Source organism: Trichoderma citrinoviride (assembly GCF_003025115.1).
Source record: "Trichoderma citrinoviride strain TUCIM 6016 unplaced genomic scaffold BBK36scaffold_2, whole genome shotgun sequence".
NCBI lineage: Eukaryota > Fungi > Ascomycota > Sordariomycetes > Hypocreales > Hypocreaceae > Trichoderma > Trichoderma citrinoviride.
In genome coordinates this window covers 642,205-661,243 of record NW_020194710.1, presented here as the reverse complement: position 1 = coordinate 661,243, position 19,039 = coordinate 642,205, and the positions used below count along the sequence as shown (strand labels likewise).

The 19,039-nt window shown below is 54.3% G+C and overlaps 7 protein-coding genes across 7 annotated transcripts; 5 read left to right on the top strand and 2 right to left on the bottom strand.

The window, feature by feature from the left end:
• Positions 1–51: 51 nt before the first annotated feature.
• On the top strand, positions 52–792 carry BBK36DRAFT_1109788 (cis-golgi transport protein particle complex subunit; the record flags this gene model as incomplete). The annotated part of the gene is made up of 2 exons (XM_024889513.1): positions 52–251; positions 351–792. The coding sequence occupies 2 exons, from the start codon at positions 52–54 to the stop codon at positions 790–792; spliced, it is 642 nt and encodes a 213-aa protein (XP_024752769.1).
• Positions 793–1,134: 342 nt separating this feature from the next.
• BBK36DRAFT_1156022 (Apc13p-domain-containing protein) lies at positions 1,135–1,523 on the bottom strand (the record flags this gene model as incomplete). Its single annotated transcript, XM_024893887.1, has 2 exons — positions 1,135–1,439; positions 1,517–1,523. The coding sequence occupies 2 exons, from the start codon at positions 1,521–1,523 to the stop codon at positions 1,135–1,137; spliced, it is 312 nt and encodes a 103-aa protein (XP_024752768.1).
• Positions 1,524–2,408: 885 nt separating this feature from the next.
• Positions 2,409–7,376, top strand: BBK36DRAFT_1134206 (TIP120-domain-containing protein). Its single transcript, XM_024892228.1, has 6 exons — positions 2,409–2,456; positions 2,582–2,907; positions 2,978–6,005; positions 6,106–6,444; positions 6,507–7,246; positions 7,270–7,376. The coding sequence occupies exons 2-5, from the start codon at positions 2,669–2,671 to the stop codon at positions 6,969–6,971; spliced, it is 4,071 nt and encodes a 1,356-aa protein (XP_024752767.1). The 5' UTR covers positions 2,409–2,456; positions 2,582–2,668; the 3' UTR covers positions 6,972–7,246; positions 7,270–7,376.
• Positions 7,377–9,794: 2,418 nt separating this feature from the next.
• BBK36DRAFT_1109747 (hypothetical protein) lies at positions 9,795–9,974 on the top strand (the record flags this gene model as incomplete). Its single annotated transcript, XM_024889507.1, has 1 exon — positions 9,795–9,974. One exon carries the CDS (start codon positions 9,795–9,797, stop codon positions 9,972–9,974), a length of 180 nt encoding a protein of 59 aa, XP_024752766.1.
• Positions 9,975–11,082: 1,108 nt separating this feature from the next.
• BBK36DRAFT_1109984 (tRNA isopentenyltransferase) lies at positions 11,083–12,514 on the bottom strand (the record flags this gene model as incomplete). Its single annotated transcript, XM_024889533.1, has 2 exons — positions 11,083–12,378; positions 12,443–12,514. 2 exons carry the CDS (start codon positions 12,512–12,514, stop codon positions 11,083–11,085), a joined length of 1,368 nt encoding a protein of 455 aa, XP_024752765.1.
• A 297-nt stretch (positions 12,515–12,811) lies between these two features.
• Positions 12,812–14,920, top strand: BBK36DRAFT_1134205 (protein transport protein sec61 alpha subunit). Its single transcript, XM_024892227.1, has 3 exons — positions 12,812–13,043; positions 13,175–14,519; positions 14,583–14,920. The coding sequence occupies exons 1-3, from the start codon at positions 13,034–13,036 to the stop codon at positions 14,656–14,658; spliced, it is 1,431 nt and encodes a 476-aa protein (XP_024752764.1). The 5' UTR covers positions 12,812–13,033; the 3' UTR covers positions 14,659–14,920.
• A 608-nt stretch (positions 14,921–15,528) lies between these two features.
• Positions 15,529–16,851, top strand: BBK36DRAFT_1110127 (hypothetical protein; the record flags this gene model as incomplete). The annotated part of the gene is made up of 3 exons (XM_024889547.1): positions 15,529–16,038; positions 16,096–16,374; positions 16,450–16,851. The coding sequence occupies 3 exons, from the start codon at positions 15,529–15,531 to the stop codon at positions 16,849–16,851; spliced, it is 1,191 nt and encodes a 396-aa protein (XP_024752763.1).
• Between the last annotated feature and the right edge of the window lie 2,188 nt (positions 16,852–19,039).

Below are 19,039 nucleotides of genomic sequence, written 5' to 3'. Positions count from 1 at the left end.
TTCGCACAGACGAAAGACAGAAATGCGCCGCTATTCCGCACGGTAATCGCCATGTCGTCTCTACCCCCAAACGCCGCCAGCGGCAAGGAATCCGGCCTGCGCGTGCCCAGCAATGGCAAGACCATCTACCACCGCCCCATCAATCGCACCAAGACGTCGGAGCTGAGCCAGGCCAGCTTTGCCTTTCTGTTCTCCGAGATGGTAGCATATGCGCAGAAGCGCGTAAAGGGGATCCAGGAGCTCGAGCACAGGTTCGTCTATCTGCCCGTCTTGTCGCGTTCCTCTTTCCGTCCTGGGATCCCCAACCTCGATTCTGCGGCTGCGAACTGACATATCATGCTATCCTCTAGGCTCAATGTCCAGGGCCACTCCATCGGCATCAAGCTTCTCGACCTCCTCCTCTACCGCGAACCCCCGCGCACGCAGCTACGACCCCAGAACATCGTTGCCCTCCTCCACTTTATCAAGCAGAACGTATGGCTGCACCTCTTCGGCAGGCAAGCCGACAGGTTGGAAAAGTCAACAGACGCCGAAAAGCCTGACGAATACATGATCATCGACAACGAGCCGCTTGTCAACCAGTATATCAGCGTGCCGCGGGAGATGAGCCAACTCAACTGCGCAGCCTTTGTAGCAGGAGTGGTGGAAGGGGTGTGTGATGGCGCGGATTTTCCTGCACGGGTTACGGCGCACACGGTTGGAGAGGGCGAGATGTGGCCTGGAAAGACGGTATTCCTGGTCAAGTTTAGAAGCGAGGTGGTGGAAAGAGAAGCTTTCTTGGCAAAGAGCTGATTCAGCATGCGATATGATGCTTGATCGGGAAGAGGGAGTTGGGACAAGGTTACGTGTACATGGGACGGAGTTTTTGGAGTTGAGGATCACAATTTAGCAACTGTTTGTTTACTGGATATGCCAGTCGAAGGCTATTTCATGTTTTATGCGAGATTCGGCGTTTACGTGGGTATGAGCGATATGATTTGTGAAAAGAGGCGTGAGACAAAAACACCAGTACCGTAGTGACATGAAGCTGAAGGAATGCCCGTCCACCGAAACGCCGTCATAAGTATATGGCTTCTGTCAACCAAAAGCATAAGAGCACCGTCCATTTCCCTTCTCCGACAGAGGAAGATCCATTCACCGCGGAAGTCCTTTCTGCATCTTGCTAGGCCCCGCAGCTTTGCTCTCTGGCCCGGGACCCTTCCTCATTAGATCCGACAAGCCCAGGTCCTTCCACGCGGGCTCCTTGACACGCTGCGTGGCGCGCTGGATCCCAAAGGCGGCATGCTGGTCGGGAACAACATCGTCCTCGTCCTCGGGGTTGATGGGCCGGTGCTGAGGCGGGACGTAGATTTCGTCGTCCGGCAGCTTGTCCTTGCAGAAGTCCTCGAAGAGATCTGCGTCACCAGAGCGGTGCATGTGCACGTAGGTGAAGCACGAGTCTTTGTTCTGACCGGGACAATGCGTGTCAGTTGAGTCATTGCCTGGATAGGGGGGTCTGAGCTAAGTGAAAAGACACGTACCATGATAAAGTGCTGACGATGATGAACTGTTACGGCTTGTGTGTCGGTTGTAACCAAATGTTGATGTTGTTGTCAAGGCTGGAATCTCAAGTACAAGTTGAAGTTGACATGAACGGCCGTTGTGGGGCAGTGTGCGCAGAGCCGCAGTTCCAAACAGTGCTGTAAGGGGCCCCCCGGATATAGATGACTTCACACAACGGGACGTTTGTCTTCAAACAAACAGGAGAATAACGTGAGATTTGATGACTTGCAGTACTCAGTATATGTCACTTCACAGGAAGATGTGTGTTGGAATCTATGGCTTTGGGCGTCTGGCAGGCCCAAAATTGAAACGGGCAAGGTTGTTTGACTGAAGCTGAGCGTCTATGCAACTGCAACAGCACCCGTCTCAACCGCTGGGAGAGGATGAATATATGTTTGTGAAGCTTTAAACTTACCTTGTGTGTTGGGTAAAGCTAAATAGTTCTTTTATCTACCATTTGATATACGGTCGTCCAGTATACTTTATAGGTGGCCATGTTGATATTACCTACACAAGGTTGCTTACACCAATTGTACGTTCTTGACAAGCTCGAATGCCGTTGCAGGTAAACTCAGAGCTGCACACCATGTCAATTTCCATCCGTGAACGATCCACAATCTTGTCCCAATTTTCTTTCTATTGCAGTTGTTACAAGACGCAGTATTCTGACATTCTGAGATTGCATATCACGATACAACTGGACGTGCTCCTTCATCTTCCAAGGTTCTCTGCATTCACCATTCACCAAGTCCAGGCTTGATGACTCAGCTTGCCTTGTGCATGGGGTGCAGCTCTGGCGGGGAGGCGGCTGCTGTCAGGCCTCGGTGACGTTTTACAGGCCATCTTTGTCACCTACGGGCTCCCCCGCCTGCCTGAAGCTCGACCCCACCAACAGCCGCTCACCCAAGCAAACAAACATCACGGCCTCTCACCACCTCGATCTCGTATCTTCCCTTTCCAACTTCTATCCTGCGTCCTCCGTCAATTATTCCAGCTCTAGCACTCAGCTCTCCGCCAGAACTGCTCGATTCCGGCTCCAGCTTCATCATCACGCGCCTGCGAGCTTCAAGTGGATGCGCTGACCCGGCATCACTTCGCCCTCTGAAAGACAGCGAGGAGCAGCATCATGGCTACCGCCTCCGGCGCTCAGGTCTCGCCGCAGGCCATAATAGGCCATGTCCAGAAGCTGAGCGATGCGGACCCCGACTTCCGCTTCATGTCCCTCAACGACCTGCTGCAGCTGCTCACCACTGCACGAGACGACTTCCTCCAGCACGACTACAACATTGCTGCAAGGACTGTTGATGGCATCATCAAGACGCTGGACGATCAGAATGGAGAGGTGCAGAACCTAGCCATCAAGTGGTCTGTTCAACCTCGAACCTTGCGACCTTGAGTAAAGGCTTGGAGTAGCTGACAACCTATGGTCTTGTAGCCTTGGGCCGCTTGTTGGCAAAATCCCGACCCCCATCATCGCCCCGATGATCGATAAGCTGTCGTCACTGAAGCTCAAGAACTCTGTGGACACCGCCGTGCCTTCATTGGCGCTGCGTGCCGTCATCACCGCGCTTCCTCGACCGATCCCAGGTATCCCCAGCTCTGTTGGTGTTCAAGAGGCATACAACGCTGTCAGCCGCGTGCTGATTCCACGGCTCATTGGGCCTGGACCTCTGACGCGAGTTCCGTCAGCGCCCCGAATCAACCTTCCTCCCGTCCCGGCAGGGCTGCTTCAGGACGATAACGGCGTCAACGCGGAGGCGGTCGATGTCCTAGTAGAGGTCGTCAGGTGTTTTGGACCATTGCTACAGCAGGTTGAAGTTGAAGCAATGCAGGAGGTCGTCTTGCAGCTGCTGCAGGGGGACAAGGCTTCATCTGTGGTCAAGAAGAGGGCTGTGGTGGCTATCTCTATGCTCGCAGTCTATCTCACAGATGCCCACTTGGAGGACGTCATCAATCGGATAACAGCCGGTCTGTCCGAACCCAACATTCCGCCTGTCACGCGTCGTCTCTACATCTCTATATTGGGCAGCATGGCTCGGTCAATCCCTCCCAGGTTTGGCGTACACCTTCCCAAGACCATGCCCTTTATCCTCGATGCTCTGTCTGAGAAAGAGCTAGAAGAGCACCTGGAAAAGATTAGCGACGGGGATGACTTGGGACAGGAGTTCAATGAGATCCGCGAGACGGCGCTAGTCGCCCTCGAGGCATTCTTGGCTTCATGTCCGCAGGAGATGCGGCCCTTCACGGACGCCACCCTCACCTCTTGCTTGCGATATCTCAAGTACGATCCCAATTACGCGGTGGATGACGAGGAGGAGATGGATGTAGATGACGAGGAAGAGGAAGACGAGGATGATGAGTTTGAAGACGACGACGGCTTCGAGGACGACGATGACGACGCAAGCTGGAAGGTCCGTCGCTGTGCCGCGAAGGCGATTTACACGCTCATCTCCACCCGTGGCAGCGGCGATCTACTCGACAATGGTGTCCTGTACAACCAGGCAGCTCCGACTCTCGTCAAGCGCATCGAAGAGAGAGAGGAAAACGTTCGTCTGGAGGTCATATCCGCTCTGTCGCTCCTCATTCGCAAGACTGGCGAGGGCCTTCACACCGTAGATCTGTCTCGTGACGAGTATGAGCCCGAGTTGGTCTCGCAGATGCCTCTCAGCCGCAAGAGGAGAAGGCAGAGCAGCGTCGGGGGAACGAGCGCTGCCAAGTTCATGGCGGGCTCCGGCATCACATCTCTTCCTGCCGAGAAGATTCCCTCCCAGGGCCCACGGGCGGACCTCTCCAAACTGACTCCCGCCATTGTCAAGGCCGCGACCAAGCAGCTCAAGGGAAAGACCGTTCCCACGAAGCAGGCCGTCATCAGCATGCTGGATGACCTGGTGTCTGTTCAGCACGGTAGCCTTGTCGAGTTTTTCCCCGAAATCATTGGCCCCATTGTCGATGCTGTCAAGGCCCCGAGCACCAGCGCAATTTCGTCTTCTCTCGCGGCCGCAGGAGGCTCGGCATCCGCCACCCCAAGCACCCTTCGCGTTGCCTCGTTGAAGCTCATAAGCGATATCGCGAAGACGCATTCGTCCTCGGTGCTGCAGCCATATTTGAGCAAGGTTGTTGCCGGTGTTACGTCGGCAGTCCATGACCGGTTCTACAAGATTTCAAGCGAGGCCATTCGCACATCAGAAGAGCTTGTCAAGGCCATTACTCCCCCGCGGTCGCGTAACGGTGGCGCAAAGTTCAAGGACGACCTGGACAAACTCTACGAAGTCATCATAGACCGTGGCTCTGCCAACGACGTCGACGCAGAGGTTCGGCAGCGTGCGATTCATGCCCTTGGGATCCTCATCGCCCGGACCTCCAGCGAGGAAGGATCCGGCCTCTTGTCGCCTGAGAAGCGCACCGCCGCCCTGAACATTATCCAGGAGAGGCTGAAGAACGAGACGACTCGCCTTGCTGCGGTGCGTGCCGTAGATAATGTTGCGGCGTTCGCTGTGTCTCCCGACCAGCTAGACAAACAATGGATTCAAGATGTCGCACTTGAGCTCTCGGCCCAGCTGCGCAAAGCCAATCGGTCTCTGCGCGGCTCCAGCATCCAGGCTCTCAAGCACCTTGTGCTCTCCAAAGCCACTGAGGGCAAGCTAGAACCAGCTACGATCCAGGGCATCGTGTCAGCGGTGCTGCCCGCCATCAAGAACAGCGATACGCATCTCCTTGGTCCAACCTTGATCATCCTGGGCAGCATGGTGAAAGATCACGCAAGCTTGATTGTCAACGAAGAGATGATTGGCGCGCTCTGCCAGCTGCTGAAATCGCACTTTGCTAATATCGTCCTCGATCAGCTGCTCGACTTGATCAGCCGCGTCGGCGAGAGTGGCGCTGGCGAGCCTCTTATGCAGGGCCTCCTCAAGGACGTGAGCGTCCAGGGCGACCCGATTGTCGTGGGCAAGGTGATAGGGACCCTTCTCGTGACGGGCGGTACCTCGGCGGGCGTTTCTCTCGACAGCTTCGTCGCGGAGCTCCATGGCAGCACAAAGCGGGGAGACGACGCCGGTATAAGCCTTGCGCTGGCGGTGCTGGGAGAGTCTGGAATGAGGCTGGGGGCCAAGTCGCCTCTCAAACCTCAATTGTTCCTGGAGCAGTTTCACTCGGAGCCGGACAAGGTGTCGCTGGCTGCTGCCATTGCACTCGGCAGAGCTGGGTCCGGGAATGTGCCCGAGTATCTGCCAGTGATTCTCAAGACGATGGAGAGCGGAGGCAACACGCAATACTTGCTGATTCAATCGATCAAGGAGATTCTGCAGTCGATCCCGGCTCAGTCTACCGATCTCCAGACTTATGCCACGGCAGTCTGGGACCAGCTCATTGGGGCATCGCAGAGTGCTGACAACAAGATTATCTGCGCCGAGTGTGTCGGCCGCCTTGCGACTCTGGATCCGGTCACCTTTATGCCCAAACTACAGGTAAGTCTTTGCACGAGTCACAATCCACAACTGACAAACCCGCTCGGGGGGCGGACTGCATGCAAGCAAGCAAGCAAACATGTGGGCTAATGTTACGTAGACTCTCTTGAAGGACAAGTCACCAGGGATTCGTGCCATGGCAGTGCAGGCTGTCAGGTACACGCTTCCCGAGAGCGATGAGACGTTTGATGCAATGCTACGAAACGTCCTCGTTGAGATGCTCCTGGTCATGCTGCAGGATTCCGATATGGAAATCCGACGACTGGCGATGACGACGCTAAACTCGGCAGCCCACAACAAGCCGGACCTCATCCTGCCCCATCTGGGCGAACTGCTGCCTTTTGTTCTCAGCGAATCGGTGATCAAGAAGGAGCTCATCCGAGAGGTCCAGCTGGGTCCTTTCAAGCACAAGGTCGACGACGGCTTGGAAGTTCGCAAGGCAAGTAGATGGTTACATGACGACACCCAGCTGTGCATGTTGGCTAACATGGTGTGGTGCAGAGCGCGTACGAGACGCTTTACGCGCTGATGGAGACGGCCTTTACGCGGATCAACAATATCGACTTTTACGACCGAGTCATTGCCGGCCTCAAGGACGACAACGACATTCGTCAGCTGTGCAACCTGATGGTGACCAAGCTGATTGTCATCGACCCCGACGAGACGGCTCGACGGCTCGACTCGATTGCCGAGGCGTACCGCGGTGTTCTCTCCATCAAGCTCAAGGATAATGCCGTCAAGCAGGATGTGGAGAAGCAAGAGGAAACCAACAAGAGCATCCTGAGGGTGACGCTCCTCCTTGGAGACAAGATGAAGGCGATGACTGGAAATGCCGGGGCGGCGACCAGCAACACGGCGGCAACGGGGGCTTGGACGGCCTACTGGGAGTGGGCGAACAAGGAGTTTGATCGGCAACTAAAGAGCCTGCGGGAGGAAAGCAGCCAGCTCCACACGAGGACTCTGTGAGGAGAGTGGGTGCAGACAGGGTGAGCAGGCCAATGGGAGAGGGACGGACTTTGTTTGAAGAGTGATGCGGTGTAACCATGGCATTCTGCCTGCCTTACCGACACACGCTGGCGACCCGTCTAAATATGCACGTTGGTAGAAGGGCCCAAGGCTTTACGAAGTATGGGGACTATGGCAGCGGTATGAAGACATTCTTGTATGAAGTAGTTAGTCTAGCAGCACAGTAGTAGCATTGGAAGGGGCAAAAAAGACTCATTCCTGCAGAGATATCCAGGGTCTAGTCTACACAGTACAGTAGTTGTAGTTGATAGCCGCGGCCGGGTATGGGTCAGCACATGTACCTAGCATACAAGTTTGCAGTAAGATCATGTACCTGCTTCATACGGACCCCGTGCTATTGGGTGACCCGGCTGGTGGTGAGGTTCCGCTTTGTTGACAGGGCGATGCTACATACATACTACCTACATATCATCGGACGAAGAGAGAGAGAGACTGCTGACAGAAGGTGACGGAGTTGACCCTCCTGCCTGTCTGCGGGCCAGGGCAAGCGGCAGGACTCGGCAGGCTCCATATTCGTCGACGCACGCACGCAGGCGGTTTGCTGGGAACTGGGGCCGACCTGCAGCTTTCGGTATAGGAAATGATGTTGGTGGTATGGTAGCACGGCCTTTTACATGTGAAACGGGCCTTTGCTCAAACCCGCATTGAAGGGCATAACATACATATAGAGAACGAAGAAACGGATTGTTTAGTTTTGGCAGAAAGTAAGGGTATTTCTTATCGGTTATGTATGATTATGCATACCACTGTAGTATTTGGTAAAAAAGGTGAAAGGATAAATGTTCTCATAGATACACGAGGTAACGTCGAAGCGAGATGCGGGGAACCGAAACTTCAAATTGATACTACTTGTTTTGGCACCATTGCAGGGCGTTTTACGAGTATACCTTATACCGGACTAGGTAGGGATCCCAATACAGTCATGTCTCTTCTTTTCGGTGTTGGTTTGATATTAGTTTGTGATTTTACCGTTCTTCTGTTGGGTTTGTAGGTACTGTATGGAGCGATGTAGCATTAATCATGATGGTGTATGGGTTTCTTTCTGTCTTTGCACTACATATTCCTTTCGGGGAAACTCTACCTGTAAGAGAATGTCCGTTTGAAGCTATTTATCCCAGTGTCTTGGAATGTCTGTGCTTTTTGCGTTTGGAGGGATGGGGGAGGCATCGTATCGCGTTTTAGGACTCTTTGAATCCCCCCAAAGGCAAGTACTATAAAGAAAAAGTTGCTTGTAACGTGGTATTGTGAACGCTTTTGATTTGTTACGAGGTACGAACGCTCATTAGTGTGTGCTGACGGCGTCTTGAGACACGGCTCTTGTTTCTTTGGATCGTGGTCGATATTAGTTTATCTTGCCTTTTTTTTGGTGTGTGTGTGTGTGTGTCTATCTGAGAAAGATTTGCGGGATTGCCGGATCGAGAAGGCCAAGGGCGGGAAGACGCGAGCCGAAGGGCATCATATTATATTACTACCTGGTTGAGCTAGTCAAGAGGCGAGAAGGTAGGGGTGAGGGGGGCAGCTAACATCACGAGTTGAGCATGTCGGCGGCTACGGAGCGTTTATCCTTGTACGAGTACTACCTCTATATGATGATGTCTTGTGTGTATATCACACCGAGTACTAGGTAATAAGGATGGAGACTTTGGAGAAGATGCATGGGACTACGTAATACTAAGCACTCAAGGCAAGAACAGGGCTCGGGCAACAATGTCCATCCCTACCCCAGGTACGGAGTAGGCACCGCCTCACATGCACCGGAATGCACGCTGTCTTGATCATTGTAAGCACCGGGGGCCCGGTTAGTACTATGACACAATAACGAGGGCAAGGCAGGGCAAAGAAAGAGGGGGAATTCCAGGCACTGCAGCAGCGAGAAGAGCAAAGAAAGGCAGAATTGACGAAAGAGTACTGATGATAAGTTACATGTCATGTCAAGTTGGCCCATTGTTCGAATCCATGCTCGAAGAGGGTATTGGGCCTGCGGAGTTCTGGTGGCGAGCAGGGGTTCCCGGGGTTTTGGTCATGACTGATGGGAGGTGAGAAAGATAACGGGAGCTTTGGCTCGATGGTCATTACTCATTCATTCATTCAATCCAATTCAATTTCACATGGGAACGCTCAAGAGTTTGGGACGGACGGCTGGACGGATGGGATTCATGCAGGTCGTGCCTTAGGAGGGGAACTAGGGCAACGACTATACTAGCAGTCTAGTAAACATGCAGTATTAGAGAAGTGATTGCATTTCGGAGTGTGACAATACAGAAAAACAAAGATGGGGTCGCAACAATGAATGGGGCCGGGGGGGTTGAGTGGCTTGTCCTGTCCGTGTGTTCACCAGCACCAGCACCAGCCGGCGTTGCGCCCGCTTTCCGGTCCATCTTTTCTTGGGGGTCCCCTCCTCCCTGGTTGCTGCTGTTGTTGGTTGCGGCATGTGAGTTTCTGTCTGTCTGTCTGGAGTTGGATGGATGGATGGGGTCGAGCGGGAGGGCATCCGATGCGATGCGGGTTCGATCAAGGTGAGGCACCACTGGGTATAAGAATGAGGGTGGGCGCACGTTTGGACTGGCCTTCTTTTGTTTCCTGTTCTTGTTTCTACTTCATCTTCATCTCCCTCTACACAATTGACTGTGGAATCTCTTTGTGATAACATATATCTTGCCTTGCTCCGTTACCTCAACTACATCAACACCAAGCAACACTTACACACACACACACACAATACACATCAACACCAACACACAGAACTCACAACAAACACACAAAATGGCCCGCCGAACCATCTACCTCGACGCCCTCAACGACGCCGCCCCCGGAAGCGGCCCCGCCGGCGACTCCAGCGCCATCCTCACCTTTTTCAAGGGCGTCGTGCGCGAGGCCCAGGCCTGGATCTCGCGCGGCGGGCCCGGCGTCAAGGCGCCCACGATTGAGAAGCACATTTCTTGAGTCTGCTTCTTTTACTCTGATGGAAAGAAGAAGAACACGATACAGAGAAAAAAAGAATAAAAAAGAAAATCATGATATCCCCCGACGATTGGCTGTTCTCGGCGAACTTGTCTGGTCTTTACAACCTCCACACAAGGCAGACCTGGTCTGGCCTTGGTCCGACCGGATACACAAAAGAAACAAGCAATACCGGAGCACATCACTGCCATCCGTCTCTCTCATTTCCTCATCTTTGCGGGCCATCTTTCTGGCCAGGAGTTCACAAGGCGTACGGTTCGGTGGTTGGCGAGAGCTCTTTTCGCATCAGTATGATTCATAGGCGAGGCTCGGTCACAGATTTTACGATTTTCCAGTCATTTTCTGTCTTTTTCCCCTTTCCCCTGTCTTTTTGGGGTTTGGAAGCATCACATGGCATCTTTCAGGCACTGGAGCTTTTCTGTCGTTTCGGATCAAATTGAGTGGGATTTCTGTTTGGGTGGTCGTATGAAAGCTGAGAATATGCATTCAGCGAACTTTTGATTTTAGGATACTCCATACACGGCAATGACATGAAACAGAATGAAACCATCTCTTGTCTCTCCCATACTCAAAGAAGATTCAGAATTCAATGTGAAGTGGCAAGTAAGCGCCCGAGACCAAGGCTCACATGTGCCGGATGAATCCTCCGTTCCCTGCGTCCTGATTGCTGCCGCGCGATCCTGGAGGATCCAAGGAATGCGACATCCGTCCGGCACATGTGAGAACAAGGCAGACACGGCTATTCCATGCGCAGCATTGGGATGCTTCGCCAAGATCAGGCTATGCCTCTCGTTGAAAGGAATCCCCGAGTTGCGAAACCCCGAGAGTCCATGCATGACGCTTGGACGCTGGGTACCGGAGCTGGATTGAGGTGTCAATCGGCACATCATTTGTTTCGTACAGTTCGACAATGTCGTCGAGGCAGCTTGCCTCGTACCTGTTCTGCAGTGATGCATTCACTTAAGTTCACAGACCTCGTCTCCGATTTGTGAGAATGACACCGCCTCTTGTTGCAGCACGCAGCACATCATGTTGCCACGGCTCAGCCATTGGTCGTATTTGTCCGGTATGTTCTGGGAAGGATGCGGTCTCAAGTAGCAAAGAGTGCGGTTACATCGGGCTCCGATGACGCTTCCGCATCAGAGTGCTCGTCCGAACTCTTGTCCACCGGCACAAGGGCCAGCCTCTTCTTCCTCTTCATGACTCGCTTATGCGCGGCGCTCTTGATGTGCCTCTGCCAGGCCTGCTCCGTCACACAGACCGTCTGGCATATCTCGCACGTCTTCTTCGACGGTGTCTCCCTGGGCGGAGGCTCAGACACTCGCGTGAGCACCTCGCGGGCCACGTCTGATAGCTCGATGGGTGTCGGCCTGGGCTCACCAGCGAGGAACTTGGCGGTAATTTCGGCGGCGGGCTCAACCACGTTGGCCTTGAACTGCGAGACGTCGGTGCTGTCGACCAAGTATAAGCTGCTAACGGCGCCGGGGCCTTGCTCCTTCAGGCGTGGAATCTGCTTCAGCCTGATCCATCGGGTCTGGTAGTTGGCGTACCGGCGCGTTGCCGCCTTCATATCCTCCAATCCGCTGGCCTTGAGCTTTTCGAGTTCGGCTGGGTCCTTGCCCTCTTCTTTGGCAGACATGTATGGCTCAAACTGCTTGTAACCAATCGACTGCCATATGCCCTTTGTCATGTCCAGGATTTGTCCTTCAGCGGCCTTGCGCCGTTTCATGTCGAACAGCTCCTGGACCTCATCCAACAGCCCGGCGCCGAGCATCTTGTCCACTCGGCTGTCCAGTCTCGCAGTGAGGGTCTCGCGCTCTGAGTAGACCCAGAAGAGCAACTTCTCCCAGGGCTGGCTGGTCCCTGATTCCTGAGCGGCTGCAGCTTTGCGCCGTTCCTGCTCGGCATACAGCTCGGATGCCGGTCTGCCCGTATGCAGATAAATCTCGAGCGATCGCTGGATCTTGCGTCTGTCGTTCGGGTGCCACCTCTCCGCCATGATCGGGTCAACCTTCTTCAGCTCTTCCAGCAGCACGTCTGTGGGCTGCTCCAGAATGGGAAATGATAGAGAGGGATCCGCCTTCACATCATCGAGGATGACGTCTTTGAAGAGAAGGGGGTCAACATAGTATTGAGTCCCGCCCACGAGAATGGGCAAGTTTCCACGGCTGCGGATTTCGCGAATCACCTTGGTGGCTTCGGTCTTGAAGTCTTCTACGTCCCACGGAGCGTCGTCCAGCGGAATGTGGCCCAGGAGATGGTGCGGGATGCCGTGGCGCTCCTCCTGGGTGATTTTGTTTGTGATGATGGGCAGACCATCGTAAAGCTGCATGGCATCAGAGTTGATAATCTCGCCCTTGAACCGCCTTGCCAGTTCTACGGCCAGCTGTGTCATGTACGCCGTCAGAACAACTCGTCATCTCGTGCAGTCGGGATCAAGAGAGGCTAACCTCGGATTTGCCCGTGCCTGTCGAGCCTAGGACAACCAGCAACGGTTCGGCTGGAGGTGCGTGAGCGGCCATGGTCGATACATGGCGCAGCAGTCTTGCTCCCCAGCCAAGCAGCATTCGGCAGCACAGAGACTTCCTCTTCACGCTGTGGAACAGGTCGAAGAATTTCCAAGAGAACAGTCATCACATCGGCCATCGCTCCCCACTTCATCAACCAGCTGCTTGATCCAGAAAAATCCCCTCCAAGCTCCAACCAAGTGGCTCCCACTGGTTGGCTCACTGATTCCTAGTGCTGTGGAGGGCCAAAAGGTTAGGTTGGGGTTGCAGAATCGGCATCCCTGCAGACGCCAGTCGAGGCCACGCTTCTTGAACGTGCGGGTCACGTGCCACCCCGTTTTGGCTTCGGGACACATCGACATTTCGGCGCTTGAAGCCAGATCGCAACCTTCTCCAGCTTCCCTTCGCCATCATCCACCTCTTCTTCTGCCCCCGAGCTCGCCGCAGCTCGACTGTTTCCTCTTCTTCATCCGTCTCTCCCTTGGATGAATTAGTTTCTTCTCCTTCTCAGGTTTTCCTCCTCCAGCCGCCGCCATGAGTTCTCGTGAGTCCTGCCTCTTTGATTCCCCCACCATCGCCTCCGGCCGGATTGTGACGCGCGCGTGCTCGCCACGGGCTCGAATCGCGCAATTGACTCTCAATGGCAGGCTGCTAACGTGGACGATGCCTCTGCAGTACGTTTCCTTGATCTGGTTAAGCCGTTCGTGCCGTTCCTCCCCGAGGTTCAGCAGCCGGAGACCAAGATCCCCTTCAACCAGAAGATGATGTGGACGGCATTGACGCTCCTCATCTTCCTGGTCATGAGCCAGATGCCTCTGTACGGCATCGTCTCCTCAGACAACTCGGACCCTCTATACTGGCTGCGAATGGTCATGGCGAGTAACCGAGGCACGCTGATGGAGCTGGGCATCACCCCCATCATCTCCTCGGGCATGGTCTTCCAGCTCCTCGCCGGTACCCACCTCATTGACGTCAACCTCGACCTCAAGTCGGATCGCGAGCTTTACCAGACTGCGCAGAAGCTCTTTGCCTTCATCCTGTCTGCCGGTACCGCCACCGTCTACGTCTTCACCGGCCTCTACGGATCTCCCTCCGATCTCGGTGCTGGCATTGTCTTCCTGCTCATTCTCCAGCTGGTCGTTGCTGGCATGATTGTCATTCTGCTCGATGAGCTTCTGCAGAAGGGTTACGGCCTGGGCAGCGGCATCTCGCTCTTCATTGCCACCAACATTTGCGAGTCCATCATGTGGAAGGCCTTTTCTCCCACCACCATCAACACCGGTCGTGGCCCCGAGTTCGAGGGTGCCGTCATCGCTCTCTTCCACCTGCTGATGACCTGGCCCAACAAGCAGCGTGCTCTCCAGGAGGCCTTCTACAGGCAGAACCTGCCCAACATCATGAACCTCCTCGCCACCATCCTGGTCTTTGTTGCTATCATCTACCTCCAGGGCTTCCGCGTCGAGATCCCCGTCAAGTCCAACCGCCAGCGTGGTGCCCGAGGCTCGTACCCCGTTCGCCTGTTCTACACCTCCAACATGCCCATCATGCTGCAGTCGGCCCTCTCCTCCAACGTCTTCCTGATCAGCCAGATGCTCTACTCTCGCTTCTCCGAGAACCTCCTGGTCCGTCTCTTTGGCGTGTGGGAGGCCAAGGACGGCACCTCTCAGCTCCACGCGGTCTCTGGTCTTGTCTACTACATGTCGCCTCCCCTCAACTTCAAGGATGCTCTCCTCGACCCGATCCACACCGCCGTCTACATCATCTACATGCTCGGTGCCTGCGCCCTCTTCTCCAAGACCTGGATTGAGGTCTCTGGCTCCAGCCCGCGCGACGTTGCCAAGCAGCTCAAGGACCAGGGTCTCGTCATGGCCGGACACCGCGACCAGAGCATGTACAAGGAGCTCAAGCGCATCATCCCCACTGCCGCTGCCTTTGGCGGTGCCTGCATTGGTGCCCTGTCCGTTGCCAGCGACCTCATGGGCGCTCTCGGCTCCGGTACCGGTACCCTTCTCGCTGTTACGTATGTTCCTCCCTTTACTTGAAATCCACAGTTGTGTCACGAAACTAACAGAGATTTTGATAGCATCATCTACGGCTACTTCGAAATTGCTGCCAAGGAGGGTGATCTTGCCGGCATGAAGGGCATGATCATGGGTTAACGGGAACCATATGGGGGCGGGGAAGGCTATGATTCTCTAATAAAATCGCTTTGATTTCCACTGTTCTGGTCAAACCTTGACTTGCATGGAAATTCTAGCCATGTACCAACAGGGGGATATCACGGGAGGGGGACAAGGAGTATGAACCAAAAATATTTAAATGGAATGTACGATTGTTTTACTACCACACGGGGAGTTTGCCTGGCGAGGTGCAATTCGGACTGGACGTTATAAGGACATGCGGCGTTGTGTTTACGTTGGGCTCCTTGTCTACGCATACCTAGGTAGGTAGGCTGTGTTTATGGATTCGAGCGCACATGGGGCATATCAGCAGTGGTGTATCCTCCGATTGGGTGATTCAGAGCTCAATTGATGCTTATGAGGCTACCAAATACAGACCTCTTGCGCCAGAGTATACCAGCGAGCAGTAGTATCTCTGATGTCCGGGCGTTCTATACCAAGGTACCAGAGAGAGCTTCAAGGTTCTCGATGGCTTTGGGGATTTGCGGGGAAGCTGCGTCGGTGGCTACGTAGTATCGAAATCGAGCCCGAACCCAAGTGGCAGCACTACCAAACAGGGAGAGCGGCAAAGCGGGAAGCGGCACTTGGTAACTGAGGCTAGCAGCGTCCATGGATACCTGGAAATGGGCTAACAAATGGGATGGTGTCATGCAACGCCTACCATGTTATTACTGTCGTCATCGCCTCTCGACCAGCTCGAGATTTTTCGATGCTCCTCGTATGGCAGCCGACGGGTGATGTGTTCAATGGACCTGCTATTTAAGAATCAGCGTTACCTGGACAGGACGCAATCCCTTCCGTTGTTCGAGACCATCATTCCCAAGTCGCACTCCCTACCCTGCTGCCGAAATGCCAGCAAGAAACAACCGCTTCCACACGCGGGAGCCCTTCCAACATGACGCCAAATTGACGCTGCGACACGCCGAGGGGCCCTTTCGCTTCCTCAACCCAACAAGAGCCCATTTCGACCACTCTGCGTTCTCAGCTCCGGAGCTGCCCTCCGACGAGACAAAGACACCACACGAGAGCGGCGACGATGCAGAAGCTCCTCCTCCTCCTACTACTGTAACTGCTCGGCACGACGAGTCGAAAAAGGAAGCAGCCGATTCCAAAAACGTGCCCGCGAAAAATGTCAGGTTCCTGTGGCGATCGCGAGACAACCGAAAGGGCCGGCACGCTCTGCTCGTTCAGCGGCCGCAACCTGGGGAGGACGCGCCTTTCATGACGCCGAGACGGACGACGCATCCTCGAGAGATCCTAAAGACGGTCATCAAGACGTTTGTGTGCTATCCGATCTGGGACATTTCCTGGCTCGTGGCCTTTATCTTTACGTGGGGGAGCGTAGTCTGGGTCATCAACGTACGTACACCAGCAGAAATTGAAGAGAGTGGCAAACTGATGTACTTACTATGGTAGGGCTTCTTCGTCTGGCTCCCCGTGGAGGACCCCTCGACCGAGTTCGACCACGAGACCACGACCGGCGCCGGCGTGACGGCCTTTATCGGCGCCATTGTCTTTTTCGAGGTCGGGTCCATCCTGCTCATCTTTGAGGCCATCAACGCCAACCGATCGGGCTGCTTCGGCTGGGCTGTCGAACAGCTGGTCGAGAAGAATGAGGGCGGCGGTAAACCCCGGCTCCAAGTCGTTGCGAACCGCCACCACTGCCACCACCATCACCAGAACCGACGCAATTTCGTGGGCAAGCCTTCATCCGCCACCAAGCTCGAAGCGCAGCCGACTTCTGATTCGAGCCAGGGCGAGGAGGAGAAGAACTGGCAGTGGTTCCCTTCCTGGCATGACCTGCGCACGCATTACATCCACGAGCTGGGCTTTCTCGCCGGTGTAGCTCAGTTCTTGGGCGCTACCATCTTTGGAGTCTCTGGCTTCACGGCGTTGCCCGGCATTCAGAACCATCTCACGCCGCAATGGAGGCTCAACGCCGCGTACTGGATCCCGCAGGTCATTGGAGGCAGTGGCTTCATCGTCAGCAGCACGTTGTACATGCTGGAGACACAGCAGAAGTGGTGGAAGCCCGCGCCCCAGCTGCTGGGGTGGCAGATTGCGTTTTGGAATCTCATTGGGGCGATTGGGTTCACGCTCTCGGGCGCGTTGGGGATGGCGGCCAACAACTCGGGGGCGCAGTACGAGGCTGGGCTGGCTACGTTCTGGTAAGTCTCTAGATGTGTGTGTTTACATTCTGGTGGAATTATTTGCTGACTTTGTCTGGTTGCTGTTTAGGGGGTCATGGGCTTTTTTGATTGGGAGTTATCTGCAGCTGTGTGAGAGTTTGAACAAGCACCCGGTGACAGAAGTTTCGACTATGAAGGACTTTGGACCGAAGGAATAGGAGCTGCCTTGAAAAGAGCCGCGAAGAAAGCCATGTTGCACGGAGATGTTTGCAAGGAGATGCTGATACTTCACGAACGAAGCGATACCTTGCATCCGAGATTTCTGGACGTAAATGAATGAATTTCGCAAACCAAGTTATGATACCATTTGTCTCAGATAGCACTTTGGACAGCGAGGCAGTTCAGCCATGAAAGCATGCAGTAATAATACTCGGAAGATTGCCGCGTCACACATGTCGAGGGCAAGACCTGCCGCCGTGATCGACGCCCCGAAAAACATTCCGTTAGTCCAATGCATGTCGGCGTTTAAAAGCTGTGTCCCAATGTCTCAGTTCAGACGGTAAGTAGGGCCTGATTTCAGGTCCATACATATCTCGAGTACGTGGATCAGCGTGCCGAGAGACGGTGAGGCTGCACAATTTGGAGTTCAAAGGGCTTGTGTGCCCGTCTACAGTAGGTACCGAACCCAGCATCGCGGGTGCTTGTATTACAGAGTTGGCTAAGGGCATATAGACCGGTTTCTTGCATGTACGGTATTCACACTCGACCCTTGTTTGCTACGGAGAGCTAAGCACAATAACTGCCTATGGAATACGGGGTCCTACTTTGTACATTCAGGATATATGCGATGGGCAATCTACCAAGTCCTTGATGCTCTCTGAGTTTGAGCTACGAAGTAGAACGTGCAAGGGCGTGAAAATCCTCAGTACTTCCAGCTTCGTGCTGTTTTATGAAGAGGCGCGTTAAAGCAAGTCGGGAAGAAGACCAATCGGAGAGGATTCAATATCAACTGCTGAGAGATTGAAAAGACGAGACATTGCTTGGCGTGGCACTGGGTTGGGAGATGGTTTGACGGAGCCGACGACCAAAGTCCGTTTCCGCTTACAAGCACGGAGCATGGAGTAATATCTTACCAGTCAACCTGTTGCAGTTTTCATCTGCAGACCGTGTTATGGCTCAACGCTGGGTAGGCATTCTATAGGTAAGCAAATGAGTAGTAGTGGGAATTGAGACAATCATGCTCATCACACTATCCGCGCCATCGCGAGGACAAGCCGAAATGGCATTCCTTTTTTTTTTCTTTTCCCCAAGCCGCGATCAGATACGAGGCCGATCCAAGATTCAATAAAAAGCTCGGATGAGAGATCCGTGGGAGCTTGGGCCTCCCTCCCTGCGTCCACGCGAGCGCGCGAGTCCCTCAGGTACCGGTACAGCCACCTGCCAGACTGGCGGCCGATACGAAAAGCGACGGTAGGCAGCAAATCAGCGGCTCTCGAGAGTCCGGGATGGCGTGCGAGCCGGGATGCCATGCCATGCAGGCAATGTCGGAATAGTGCAGTAGCGATAACTCGGAGCTGCTCTCGTGGTTGGTCGGCTGCTGGTGAGCGGCGAGGTAGAGGGCAAGTACCACAGCAGGAAAGACAAGAAGAAAGCTGAGAGATGACGTTGAAGAGACACCAATTGACCATAAGTAACTTCATCCGTGTTGACAGCTTGGTTGCAGCCGTGTAGCCTTGTCCTCCACACAGTCGCACCGAATCCTGTCAATGGCATTAGTAAGGAGGCTCCGCCATAGCGGTGAGTCAGTCGTCAAGTCACCTCGGGTGAGGCAACAGAACAGATGGCGATGGGAGGCTAGGAGGAGTCTGCGGACCCAAGGGGGAAGGTCGAGAGGGGCGGCTGTGGAGTTGGACCAGTGGATGGCCTTTGTTAGCGTGGGTGAGGATATTGAAGAAGAAGAAGAGACGAAGAACGGAATGATGCTAGTAGTATTCACGTGCAAGGCAGAGGTGACTGCTTTTATTCGGCGGTGGTATGGTTGATGATGGCGGTAGAATACCAGTATCCGTGCCGTATGATGGACAATCTTTAAGCTATTTTGCAGAGCTAAGATATTGCATTCTAGAGAGTCGAGAGGGCGGAGCATGTGGCACCGAGAGAGGAACGTTTGTAAAGCCAGGTGCATCGCATCGCGCAGAAGGCTGGTGACTCAGTGAATCAAAGGGTGAGTC